Raw genomic sequence first — 14,722 nt, 5'->3', positions numbered from 1 at the left:
ATTATCTAGCTAACAGTACAATCTAACTTGAAATGAAACCACTTTCTGTCAAAATTAGAAACGTGTAATATCTGAAAATGTAGCTAGCTAGAGTATCTTACCAGTGCACATCATTCATGGATGGACACATCTCCTGTCGGATGCCATGGTTGCCCTTAGTTTGAAGATGTAATCTGGAGACAGGTGTTTTCTCCATCTCCTTAGCTATCATGCTCGATTTATCGCTAATTTCAAAACTTGGTCCTCCAGAAAGTGGTGAGCAACATTTAAACAGTTTTACTACATAATAGATAAATGAATAAACAATCTGAGTTAGACAGGATTACCTAGACATACTGACCATCTCAAATAGACAGAAGTGTGCTATTTGGCAGACAAATCCAAACTCATCTCTCGGCATGTCCAGCCCACTCATTATCTCAGTCTATCATGGCTTGCGGGAAGGTTGTGAACTTTTTCTGTGGCTAGGCTCGTAATTTAACAATTTTATTCATATTTACAGATGACATACAAGTTTGTTTGTAAGGCACATGAAAGTTCACATGTTCAAGAAGGCATTTCTGCCCAAAAACATATTTTGATTAGAATAATATGTTTACTTTCAAACGGCTCTTCTGTTAAGTAGTGACCTGCGACATATGCCTAGTTCCCTGAAACGGGTCACAAATGTGGAAAAAGGGAAGGGGTCTGAATATTTTCCTGAATGAACTGTATTTAAAAGATCTCTAACCGAGTGAAGGGAGTTGTAAAGTAATAATTGAACGTGTTAATGTTCATTCATAGTCGGAACATAGGGTTTGTACATTTACATATCTATTTTAAAGTTTACATTTCATGTTTCACGCATGGCTTTTCTTACAATCCTAACTATTTACATATGGATTTTCAACCTTTTGGCAGCTATCTTGCTCCATACAAGTGGTGTTCCAGAAAATGCAGAAGCGCAGCCAAAAATAATTAATAATTAACGATCTGCTTGACGTGGACATATTTTATGCAGAGTAAACCCTTTCGCTTCACATATGCCTCTCTACTACTAGTACGACTGGTGACCAAATTCCGTCCCGCAAAAAACGCCCACATAACTGGTTTGCAGGGTCACCACGAGCTATCTAGTCTTCGGAAATATGGCACTTTTCTCTTTCTTTGCAGGTTTGATCGGTTATTTGCTTATTTGCCTGCTTGGATTGATTTTCATCGCATTTCTCTGTTTTTGTCTTTACATAAAATATATTCATCTGAAATATGATCACATACCGGGACCACCAAGGGAAAGGTGAGTCCGTATGATGTAACTTGAATATTTATTTTAAAATGCTTTAGCTAAATGTTAGTTTCAACTATATTGAGTGGCGACATAACGCATCGGATTTGTTGATAAGGAACTACACTAGGTGAAAGTTGACCTCAACAGCCGTCAGGGTCGCTGTTTCACCTGTCTTTTTCATTTTCACTAGGTGAAGGTATCACTCATGTCATAACGTTCTTATTTTTCAGTTATTAACCCGTCTCTTGTTCTCCCCCAGTTTTATATTTGGTCATTCCCCAACCATGCTGAGGGAGATGAGCAATGGTCGAGTTGTCCACGACAAATTTCTGGAATGGTTTGTTGAATGCTATTGAATGCTACACACATAGATTGAATCAGGTGTTGTTTATTCTGGGACAATAAATAAAGATATATTTTATCTTTGACAGGGCTGAGACTTATGGACCGGTGTACCGTATCAACGGTTTGCATGTTGTGATGTTGTTTGTGACCTGTCCTGATACCACCAAGGTAAACCTGTGAGATTACTGTAATTATAATCTCTGATGGACTGACTACGTAAACACCTGACCAAATTAAGCAAGATTTTAGTTCTGGGTTAACCAAGATTAGTGTAATCATACATTTTACCATGTTAATTTCTGAAATGAAAGTGCTGTAAAATAACACGTTACCCCAATTCCCCCTTCAAACCAAACTGACACTTTTATTTGTCTCCACAGGAAGTCCTGATGTCACCTAAGTACCCCAAAGCCCCAATGGTCTACAAGCGTCTCTTCAACCTGTTTGGACAGAGGTGAGTCCTCTGTATAATTCATGTTATCTAAATATACTTCCTACTACTATTTATTGTGTCAATGTTTTGGTTTGCTCTTTCAACACAATCCCTCCTAATGCTGGTTATTGCATGCGTAGCCTACAGAGCATATAGACATTCAAACGGGACAACTTGGTCACTGGTCAGTTTATTCAGTCTTAGGGTAAATACTATGTTGTCCATCTTCTTCATAGGTTTTTGGGAAGTGGCCTGGTCACAGCACAGAATCATGATGAGTGGTACAAACAGCGAAGAATAATGGACCCTGCCTTCAGCAGTCTGTAAGTCACTTATCCATTTCACATGATGTAATAATCAATTGATCAATCGACTCATTGATCACTCCATTGATCAATCCATCCATCTGTTCATCCATCCATCATTGCTGTGTATTGTTAGGTACCTGCGGGGTCAGATGGGTGCGTTCAACGAGAGGGCAGAGAAGCTGATGGATAAACTGGCGGACATGGCTGACACCAACACAGCTGCCAACATGCAACACATGTTCAACTGTGTGACACTGGATGTCATCACTAAGGTAACGGTCACTTCCTGTTACCCTCAGATCCCCACACTGCCCCTACAATTTATTATTTCTGTTGAAAGCTACATTTGTATGTATATCTGACAGTAAAATTGTCATAACAGGCAGTTATAACACACTCATTACCTAAGCTATATACAATTTAGTCTCACCAAGCCAATGTGCTAGCTATAATTAGCATAACTTGAACCAGGAGTTTTACTTTATCATGTTGTAAGATGTTGTCAATCCTCTGTTTTTATCTCATCTGTAGGTGGCGTTTGGAGTGGAGCTGGATCTGCTGAAGGAGATTGACTCTCCGTTCCCCAACGCTATAGAGATGTGTCTGAAGGGAATGGTCCACTATCTCAGAGACTTCACCTTCCAGGTAAATAATGACATCAAGTATGTTAGTGATGCTTCTCGAGAACGATGGCTTATTGACTTGATCTATTTGAAATCCTACAGTTTCATCAGATAAAATCCTGTGTTATAAGAAACAAATACAATTTAAAAAATTGACACTCATGAACAGTTTGTTCTAGTCTCTTGTTTCCACCCTTCCAAGTAGGAAGCCTGTAAGATGTGGCTAAATCCACCATAATACGTTTTACAGTCACATTCCCTCGATGGGATTTAAATAAATGGTCGGATGTCATATCTCTAAAGATGTAGGAGTTTATTTTGAGCCTGTTTGCTACAGCTGGAAAATAATCCTGCAGCAAAAGAAATGTGAATTATTATGTCGATTATAATTAATAGACATTTTTTGTAGGGGTTGATACATTTTACATCAGGGCATATCAAGTCTGACATTTTTAAGTGGAAATTACAAACTTTCCAAGCCTCTTTAAACATTCAATACACACATTTGCATTTCCTGCTGTGCAGGAAAATTCACATAATTGAAAAAGAGTAATCAAATTAAGATCCTACACATGTAGCTCTACCCAAAGAACAAGAAGTTCATCAACGAGGTGAAGAAGTCTTGTCAGCTGCTGCGTTCGACAGGCAGACAGTGGATCAACGAGAGGAAAATGGCCGTCCAAAACGGAGAGGACGTTCCAAAAGACATCCTCACACAGATCCTCAAGACGGCTGGCAAAGGCATGTTGTAGTAGCCTGATCCTAGATCTGTTCGTGCCTCAAACTGATCTGGGACCAGGCTAACATTGGAAACCTTTTACCTGTGTCTCTGCATGTTACATTGTGGGACAAGTGTTTGCTAAAACAGTCATGTAATTGATGAGTTTCAGTAGCACTATTGTCTCAATGCTGTAAACTGATATATATCCATAATTTCAGAGGAAAACATAGCAAACGATGATGAGGAGCTTATGCTGGACAACTTTGTGACATTCTTCATTGCGGGTACGTCTCCCTGAAACAAGTGCTATACTTTATTTATCTCTATATATATATATACAGTTGACGTCGGAGGTTTACATACACCACATTCAGTTTTTACAATTCCTGACATTTAATCCTAGTAAAAATTCCCTGGTTTAGGTCAGTTAGGATCACCACTTTATTTTAAGAATGTGAAATGTCAGAATGATAGTAGAGAATTATTTATTTCAGCTTTCATTTCTTTCATCACATTCCCAGTGGGTCAGAAGTTTACATACACTCAATTAGTATTTGGTAGCATTGCCTTTACATTTTTTAAACTTGGGTCAAACGTTTCGGGTAGCCTTCCAAAGCTTCCCACAATAAGTTGGGTGAATTTTGGCCCATTCCTCCTGACAGAGCTGGTGTAACTGAGTCAGGTTTGTAGGCCTCCTTGCTCGCACACACTTTTTCAGTTCTGCCCACAAAGTCTATATAGGATTGAGGTCAGGGCTTTGTGATGGCCACTCCAATACCTTGACTTTGTTGTCCTTAAGCTATTTTGCCACAACTTTGAAAGGATGCTTGGGATCATTGTCCATTCGGAAGAACCATTTGCGACCAAGTTTTAACTGATGTCTTGAGACGTCGCTTCAACATATTCACGTCATTTTCCTACCTCATGATGCCATCTATTTTAAGTTCACCAGTCCCTTCTTGCAAAGCATCCCCACAACATGATGCTGCAACCCCCGTGCTTCACTGTTGGGATGGTGTTCTTCGCCTTGCAAGCATCCCTTTTTTCTTCCAAACAAAACGATGGTCGTTATGACCAAACAGTTGTATTTTTGTTTCATCAGACCAGAGGACATTTCTCCAAAAAGTACGATCTTTGTCCCCATGTGCAGTTGCAAACCGTAGTCTGGCTTTTTTTATGGTGGTTTTGGAGCAGTGGCTTCTTCCTTGCTGAGCGGCCATTCAGGTTATGTCTCGACTCGTTTTACTGTGGATATAGATACTTTTGTACCTGCTTCCTCCAGCATCTTCATAAGTTTCTTTGCTGTTGTTCTGGGATTGATTTGCTCTTTTCGCACCAAAGTACGTTCATCTCTAGGAGACAGAACGTGTTTCCTTCCTGAGCGGTATGACAGCTGCATGGTCCCATGGTGTTTATACTTGTGTACTATTGTTTGTACAGATGAACATGGTACATTCAGGAGTTTGGAAATTGCTCCCAAGGATGAACCAGACTTGTGGAGGTCTACACATTTTTTTCTGAGGTCTTGGCTGATTTCTTTTGATGTAAATTAGCCTATCAGAAGCTTCTAAAGCCATGACATCATTTTCTGGAATTTCCCGAGCTGTTTAAAGGCACAGTCAACATAGTGTATGTAAACTTCTGACCCACTGGAATTGTGATACAGTGAGTTATAAGTGAACTAATCTGTCTGTAAACAATTGTTGGAAAAATTACTCTTGTCATGCACAAAGTAGATGTCCTAACTGACTTGCCAAAACTATAGTTTTTTAACAAGAAATTTGTGGAGTTTTTGAAAAACACATTTTAATGACTCCAACCTAAGTGTTTGTAAACTTCCGACTTAAACTGTATATATATATTTAAATCGATCTTCGTAGTATAGTTTTTCGAGCTCAAGTGAAATTTGAAGAAACAACAGTCACAGTACTTTTGTTGTTTTAATCATGACAGGGCAAGAGACAACAGCCAATCAACTAGCTTTTACCGTCATGGAACTGGGAAGGCTGCCAGAGATATTGACAAAGTAGGACTTGTTTTCATCATTTCTATTTTCAGTATTGATCATTTCTGTAATAAAAACAGGTTGGTTGAGCTTGTGACTGTCTCTGCCATTTCCAGGGTGAAGCAGGAAGTGGATGACGTCATCGGGATGAAACAGGAAATCAGCTTTGACGACCTGGGGAAAATGACCTACCTGTCTCAGGTAAATGATCTACCTGTCCCAGGTTCGTGCGTGCTGTCTTGTCATTGACCTGACAGTGACAACAATGGAGCTACAAACCAGATCAAGGACTCAGAATTGGAACTGGCATCTGTACACAGAAACCATATTGTACGTTATACAATGTTGTACGATGGCTGATAGAATGGCGCTGGAGGAGATGGCTGCCCAGCGAAATGTGCTATTTTGTGTGTGTGCTTAGTCCCCTCCTGTAATCCCTGTTCACCCACCACTCCAACACCATTTTTACGTTTGCTGATGACACAACAGTGGTAGGCCTGATCACTGACAACGATGAGACAGACTATAGAGACAAGGTCAGAGACCTGGCAGTGTGGTGCCAGGACAACAACCTCTCTTTCAATGTGAGCAAGACAAAGGAGCTGATCGTGGACTATAGGAAAAGGAGGGCTTTACAGGCCACATAAACATTGACTAGACTGAATTGGAGCGGGTTGAGAGTTTCAAATACCTTGGTGTCCACATCACCAAATTACCAACAAACTATCATGGTCCAAACACACCAAGACAGTTGTGAAGAGGGCACGACAACACCTTTTCCCCATCAAGATACTGAAAATATTTGGCATGGGTCCCCAGATCCTCAAAAAGTTCTACAGCTGCACCATCGAGAGCATCCTGACCTGTTGCATCACTGCCTGGTACGGCAATTACTCGGCATCTGACCGGAAGGCGCTACAGAGGGTAGTGTGTACGGCCCAGTACATCACTGGGACCAAGCTTCCTGACATCCAGGACCTATATACTAGGCGGTGTCAGGAAGGCCCAAAAAATTGTCAAAACCTCCAGTCACCCAAGTCGGAGACTGTTCTCTCTGCTACCGCATGGCAAACGGTACCGGAGCACCAAGTTTAGGACAAAAAGAAAAGGTAACTCTTCACATCGTCAATTAATCAGCATGGTGTGTTTGATTCATATCATCTCCCCCCGTCAGGTTTTGAAGGAGACTCTAAGGTTGTACCCTACAGCACCAGGCACTTCTCGTTTCATCCCTAACGACATCGTCATCAACGGCATCCCCATCCCAGCAGGAGTCTCATGCTTCGTGAGTAGTCACCTCAAAAACAATGTGGAGGAGTGATGACTGTTGTATGATAATATTTCTATGTTTAGTTGTGGTGTTAACATGTGATACGCTGTGGTACCTCAATGTAGTAAAGGAATGAAGTAGCCTTGTCTATGCCAGTATGGCTCATACCTCAATGTAGTAAAGGAATGGAGTAGCCTTGTCTAAGCCAGTGTGGCTCATACCTCAATGTGGTAAAGGAATGAAGTAGCCTTGTCTAAGCCAGTATGGCTCATAACTCAATGTGGTAAAGGAATGAAGTAGCCTTGTCTAAGCCAGTATGGCTCATAACTCAATGTGGTAAAGGAATGAAGTAGCCTTGTCTAAGCCAGTATGGCTCATACCTCAATGTGGTAAAGGAATGAAGTAGCCTTGTCTAAGCCAGTGTGGCTCATACCTCAATGTAGTAAAGGAATGGAGGATCCTTGTCTAAGCCAGTGTGGCTCATACCTCAATGTAGCATCATTTTATAATTTACTTTTCTTATGTTAACATAGAATGTAAACATAGAATTTCTCAAAACACCATGATTGTGTAATGAAACCATGACAGGTAGTGCACCTAAGCTGAGATCTGGGTGTTTGAATGTATAATGTTAATACACAGAATGTGTTTTAAAACAGAAGTGTAGGAACTCTGAAACACCCAAAGTGGTTCTTCAACCTGAATATGGGTGTTTTTAAGAGAGCGTTGTGAAAACCCATTTTGGGGGTTCAGTGAATGTAAAAGCATCAACACTCAAAAATTATGTTTCTCATACAATCAACGGTTTACAAATGCAAGTCATTTCAATGATTTGTTAATTTAATTTTACCAAAGTAATGTAAATCCAACTGCATATGTTACTCAAAATGTACTTATATTTTCTGAGGATAACCAAAGTGAGAGACAATAGATTGATTGAACTCATTGGAAGTCTTTGGTTTTAATCACGTTGTATTTCTTATCTTAACGCATGAGTCTGTTTTTAGAGGATTGTGGGTAACGTTTTTACACTATAATTCTTTCACACAATGTTGTGTACATGTTTGAAGAAATAAGACTGTATTTCTATATTGGTATTAAGCAGTTTGTTGTGTAATGGATCTTGATGAACGGATATCAAAACTGTCAGGCATTTTGACGTTCAATAAGGACACCACCCATTCTCACATAGACAAAGGAAATGACAACAAAAGAGAAGGGATCTAATTCTGCTCTAAACAGAACTCGAAACACCAAAGTAGTGTGTTCAACCTGTTCTGTTAGTGCTCCCAGTCCCTGGCAAGGTGTTGCACAATATTTGATATTAGTGGTGTTACAACACACCGTGTCATGTGTTTCAATACTCCAGCAAAGATATGGTTTCGTGTCCTTCAAGTTGGTGGCAGCTCAGTTGCCACTAGTTAATGTAGCAATATTGATGTTACTCATATTTATGTTACACAGGAAACGGAAACCAGTTTTTACTTACTTTATTAATGTGCTGGTTGACAACATGCCTAGTAAAGTTTGCTTAACTATATATCTTTGTCTGTCGTGACTACAACACAAAGCATATTGAAACAGTTTTGGTGTTACAATGAACTTATTTTATTTCCTAAACTGTCTTAAATCTTTTGTTTTCCCTTATCTTGTCTGTCTACAGTTCAGTTCGTATGTCTGTGGAAGGTTGGATAAGTTCTTTGAGGACCCGCTGAAGTTTGACCCAGAGAGGTTCCATCCAGACGCTGCCAAGTAAGTCACACGATACGTTGTCATTGTTTTATTGTTTCTTTACAACATTTGAATTGATTCAAGCAGAACTTCTCTCGTTGAAACTGGCATACATTGCATCCAGAAAATATTCAGACCACTTCACTTTTTCCACATTTTGTTACGTTACAGACTTATTCTAAAATGTATTTAAAAAACTATTTTCCTCATCAATCTCCACACAATACCCCATAGTGACGAAGGGAAAAAAGGTTTTTAGACATTTTTGCAAAATTGAGCTCAGGTGAATCCTGTTTCCGTTGATCATCCTTTAGGTGTTTCTACAACTTGATTGGAGTCCACCTGTGGTAAATTAAATTGAATGAACGTGATTTAGGAAGACGCACACCTGTATTAAATAAGGTCCCACTGTTGACAGTGCATGTCAGAGCAAAAACCAAGCCATGTGGTTGACGCAATTGTCCATAGAGCTCCGAGACAGGATTGTGTCAATGCACAGATCTAGGGTAGGGTACCAAAGAAATGTCTACCGCATTGAAGGCCCCCAAGAACACAGTGGCCTCCATCATTCTTAAATGGAATAAGTTTTGAACCACCAAGACTCCCTAGAGCTGACCACCAGGCCAAACTGAGCAATCGGGGGAGAAGGGGCTGACCAAGAACTCAATGGTCACTCTGACAGAGCTCCAGCCACTATATTCCACCCATGAGGCCAAAGATGGCACTTTTGATCAGTGATTGCAGGAAAGGGCTACTTTTGGTCATGAAGTCAAAGTTCGCCATGACTTACATGGTGGTTGGGTTTTGATTTCACCCACTAACACGGGATAAACAGCTGTGGTGATTACGCTCTATCCGATGGCAGAACAGTGGATCTGACTTTGTTTACAAAAGACAAAAGACAAAATAAAATTGCGTGACTAAAACCTTGTCGACAAAAAACACAATTAATTACAGATTTCTTGAGTTAACTTGGACTATTTTGAGGAAGTGATACTGGCTTTGTTACTATGGTGTCTCATGCAGTGGTGGGAAAAGTACCCAATTTTCACACTGGAGTAAAAGTAAAGATACCTTAAAAGAAAATGACTCAAGTAAAAGTAAAAGTCACCCAGTAAAATACTACTTGAGTTAAAGTCTAAAAGTATTTGGTTTTAAGTGTCCTTACGTATCAAAAGTAAAAGTATAAATCATTTAAAATGTCTTATATTAAGCAAACCAGACGACACAATATTCTTGTTTTCTTAATTTACGGATAGCCAGGGTCACAGTTCAACACTCCGACATAATTTACAATCGAAGCATTTGTGTTTAGTGAGTCTACCCAATCAGAGGCAGAAGGGATGAACTTAGTACTTTACACCACCTGGTCTCATGGGGGACAAACATCAGCAAATGTTATATCGAACCACACCCCCAAATCTAGTTTATCTTAATGAGCAACAGAAAAACACATTTGGACTCTGTGCTTTCAGTCACTTTTTAAGAGCTAACAGACACGTTGTGTTTGTTTCTGTCCTGAAGACCCTATTACTGCTACTACCCCTTCGCCCTGGGACCACGCTCATGTCTGGGACAGAGCTTCGCACAGGTGAGCAGACTGTCCGTATGAAATACATTGAAACAACTGTATTTGGGATTGTTCTCTGCTGATCCTATTATCCATCCTAGTTAGATTACTCCTGGACTTCTGCCTCCAATATATACTTTTTTATAGTTGAGTACACCAGATGTGTCATCCTTTAAAGAGATCTGTTGTTCACAGATGGAGGCCAAGGTAGTGATGGCCAAGCTGCTCCAGAGGTTTGACTTCAGCCTGCTGCCTGGCCAGTCCTTTGACATCCTGGACACTGGGACTTTGAGACCAAAGAGTGGAGTGGTGTGTAACATCAGACACAGAGGACAGACACCCGCAGCCTGACCCGACTGGGACCTGAACATGACTAGCACTTCTCTATAACATACTTGTCTTATTTCTTATACTTCCTAGTGGAGCAAATGACCTTTTTCTTTCAATGAAGCACCTTATTGAATATCTAGCAATTTTTTTATGAAAATGGATTTTGAACAATTATGTTTATTCTTTGTATCAATGGTGAAATAATATCTTAAATATGACGGTTCTATGTGATGAAGAGTTACTAGGACAGACTTGACATAGGAGTGTTTGTATTTGTACCGATTCCTTGTTGTTAATTTACCCTTATCATGTTGTTACTATGCAGTATACCATTTATCACATAATATAAAGGTTACTATGCAGTATACCATTTATCACATAATATAAAGGTTACTATGCAGTATACCATTTATCACATAATATAAAGGTTACTATGCAGTATACCATTTATCACATAATATAAAGGTTACTATGCAGTATACCATTTATCACATAATATAAAGGTTACTATGCAGTATACCATTTATCACATAATATAAAGAGATTTATAAAGTATATATAACTTCTTTGATGAACTTCCTAACCAACATTACCACAGTGCCTCTGTTGGAGTGAATTTACTAAATTTTAATAAAATAATTGACCAAACATCACTGAGCTCCAGAAGATTAGAATACTTTTATCCACAAGGTGTCGCTGTGAACCTGCAGACAAACCAAGAATATTCATTCTCATGTTTTGCAACTTGTTTACACCCATAAGACCTTGCTTTTTTTCAATTTTGACTAACAACGTGCCACTGACTTTGAGTAATGCCAGTGTGTCTATGTATGCAGATGACTCAACACTATACACATCAGCTACTACAGCGACTGAAATGACTGCAACACTCAACAAAGAGCTACAGTTTGTTTCAGAGTGGGTGGCAAGGAATAAGTTAGCCCTAAATATTTCTAAAACTAAAAGCATTGTATTTGGAACAAAACACTCACTAAACCCTAAACCTGAACTAAATCTTGTACTAAATTATGTGGAAATTGAGCAAGTTGAGATGACTAAACTGCTTGGAGTAACACTAGATTGTAAACTGTCTTGGTAAAAACATATTGATGCACTAGTAGCTAAGATGGGGAGAAGTCTGTCTATAATAAAGCGATGCTCTGCCTTCTTAACAGCACTATCAACAAGGAAGGTCCTACAGGCCCTAGTTTTGTCACACCTTGACTACCTGTTCAGTCGTGTGGTCAGGTGCCACAAAAATAGACTTAGGAAAATTACAATTGGCTACGAACAGAGCAGCTTGGCTGGCCCTTGGATGCACACAGAGAGCTAATTATTGATATGCATGTCAATCTCTCCTGACTGAAATTGGAGGAGAGATTGACTTCATCACTACTTTTATTTATGAGGGGTTTTGAAATGTTGAATGCACCGAGCTGTCTGTCTAAACTACTGGAACACAGCTCGGACACCCATGCATACCACACAAGACATGCCACAAGAGGTCTCTTCACAGTCCCCAAATCCAGAACAGACTATGGGAGGCACACAGTATTAAATAGAGCCATGACTACATGGAACTCTATTCCACATCAAGTAACTGACGAAAGCAGTAAAATTAGATTTTATAAACAGATAAAAAGCACTTTATGGAACAACGGGGACTGTGAAGCAATGCAAACATTGGCACAGATACATGCACCCACACACACACACACATACGATAACATACGCACTATACATACACATGGATTTAGTACTATAGATATGTGGTAGTGGTGGAGTAGGGGCCTGAGGCCACACAGTGTGTTGTGCAATCTGTGAATGTATTGTAAAAATGGTATAAATTGCCTTAATTTTGCTGGACCCCAGGAAGAGTAGCTGCTGCTTTGGCAGCAGCTAATGGGGATTCATAATAAACACAAATACAAAATACCTCAAGATGAGTCATTTTAGACAATGACAGATCTATAACTCACATTTCTATGTGAATTTGGTCGAGTCGCCCAAAAAGTGACATATTGCAGCTTTAAAAGTGGACAAGTAGACTAGTAGCACAGATCCTGGATATAGTGATGAGATGCCTGCATCTCCACTCTAACAATGGAATTCGTTGTTCACAGGGCGGAATGGTGGGCTGTGAAGCTCCCTCCTATTCCTATCTTTGGATTGGTGGATACATCTTCTTATTTTAATACATTTTTAAATATCCGATGTGAGGTATTGACGTCACCACCCGTATTCGGTAGAGAGTGAGATGCTATGCTACTAGCCTCATGTACATGTATAGAACATCTCGAATTTCAACAGAGAAGGTGCTATGCTAGCCTCATCAAATCAAATCAAATGTTATTGGTCACATACACATGGTTAGTAGATGCGAGTGTAGCGAAATGCTTGTGCTTCTAGTTCCGACTATGCAGTAAAATCTAACAAGTAACCTAACAAATTCACAACAACTATCTTATACACACAAATGTAAAGGGATGAATAAGAACATGTACATATACAGTTGAAGTCAGAAGTTGACATACACCTTAGCCAACTACATTTAAACTCAGTTTTTCACAATTTCTGACATTTAATCCCAGTAAATATTCCCTGTTTTAGGTCCGTTAGGATCACCAAATGTTTAGCAGATGCTAAACTACAGGACTGTTTTGCTATCACAGACTGGAACATGTTCCAGGATTTTTCCCATGGCATTGAGGAGTACACCACATCAGTCACTGGCTTTATCAATAAGTGCATTGAGGGCGTCATCCCCACAGTGACTGTACGTACATACCCCAACCAGAAACCATGGATTACAGGCAACATTCGTACTGAGATAAAGGGTAGAGCTGCCGCTTTCAAGGTGCAGGACTCTAAGCCAGAAGCCTACAAGAAATCCCGCTATGACCTGCGACGAACCATCAAACAGGCAAAGCGTCAATACAGGGCTAAGATTGAATCATACTACACCGGCTCCGACGCTCGTCTTATGTGGCAGGGCTTGCAAACTATTACAGACTACAAAGGGAAGCACAGCCGCGAGCTGCCCAGTGACACAAGCCTACCAGACGAGCTAAATCACTTCTATGCTCGCTGCCTCAAAAGGTTCTAGAGCTGCAACATCAAGAGCATGGTTGCATCACTGCCTGGTACGGCAATTGCTCGGCCTCTGACTGCAAGGCACTACAGAGGGTAGTAATTGAAGTTATTGCAAATGTACGAGGCTGTTTCTCGGTCCGAGAACCTTCTAGAGCAACATAACTCACCATGCACTATCGACCTGAGCTCTAGAACAGGTTTCTAAAGTTTCAGAACTCTAGGTCTGACGGTTCTTTAATAGTTTGAAGAAAGTTAACTATTGCAGGCACTGTCTGTCTCTACGCACCCCAATCTGTCCCTCCTTCCAAGCTGTGTGTGTGTGTGTTTTAGTTTTTCTTGGAAATTTAATGGGAGACATGACTGATTTACAGTTCATGAGGGTTGCCTAATCGCACATGTGAAGTTTTGGAAAGATCTGACTTTTTTAACCCTTCGAAACAGCCCCTGTGACACCAATTATGGCACTTCCGGTTGACACAGGAAGCTAAAAGTAAAGACATATCCTGATTGGGTTATGCCTTTACAGAATCCTGGGTTTTAAGTGTTTACGTTAACTTCTTGGATATAGGGGGCGCTATTTTAATTTTTGGATGAAAAACATTCCCGATATTTTGTCACGAAAAGATGCTCGACTATGCATATAATTGACAGCTTTGGAAAGAAAACACTCTGACGTTTCCAAAACTGCAAATATATTGTCTGTGAGTGCCACAGAACTGATGTTACAGAAAAAAACCAGATAAAAATCCAATCAGGAAGTGCCGCATTTTTTAAAACCGCCTCATGCCAATGACTCCTTATATGGCTGTGAATGGGCCACAAATGAGCTTAGGCTTTCTGTCGCTTCCCCAAAGGTGTCGACAGCATTGTGACGTATTTGTAGGCATATCATTGGAAGATTGACCATAAGAGACTACATCTACCAGGTTGTCGCTTGGTGTCCTCCGTCGCAATTATTGCGTAATCTCCAGCTGCAGTATTTTTCCGTTTGCTTCTGATGAGAAGCCAACTGCCACCACTGATAGA

At 40.1% G+C, this 14,722-nt stretch overlaps 1 protein-coding gene across 1 annotated transcript; it reads left to right on the top strand.

The window, feature by feature from the left end:
* Window positions 1-1,011: 1,011 nt before the first annotated feature.
* On the top strand, window positions 1,012-11,256 carry LOC115107524 (cholesterol 24-hydroxylase-like). Its single transcript, XM_029630908.2, has 15 exons — window positions 1,012-1,276; window positions 1,527-1,604; window positions 1,699-1,780; window positions 1,993-2,066; window positions 2,282-2,368; window positions 2,487-2,625; window positions 2,885-2,998; window positions 3,555-3,717; window positions 3,916-3,981; window positions 5,651-5,723; window positions 5,819-5,903; window positions 6,877-6,987; window positions 8,636-8,724; window positions 10,228-10,294; window positions 10,469-11,256. The coding sequence occupies exons 1-15, from the start codon at window positions 1,128-1,130 to the stop codon at window positions 10,622-10,624; spliced, it is 1,533 nt and encodes a 510-aa protein (XP_029486768.2). The 5' UTR covers window positions 1,012-1,127; the 3' UTR covers window positions 10,625-11,256.
* Window positions 11,257-14,722: the final 3,466 nt, after the last annotated feature.

The sequence above is a fragment of the Oncorhynchus nerka genome, linkage group LG24, assembly GCF_034236695.1.
Source record: "Oncorhynchus nerka isolate Pitt River linkage group LG24, Oner_Uvic_2.0, whole genome shotgun sequence".
NCBI classification, from domain to species: domain Eukaryota; kingdom Metazoa; phylum Chordata; class Actinopteri; order Salmoniformes; family Salmonidae; genus Oncorhynchus; species Oncorhynchus nerka.
Note: the sequence above shows the minus strand (reverse complement) of the source record. Positions and strands in the feature narration are given on the sequence as shown.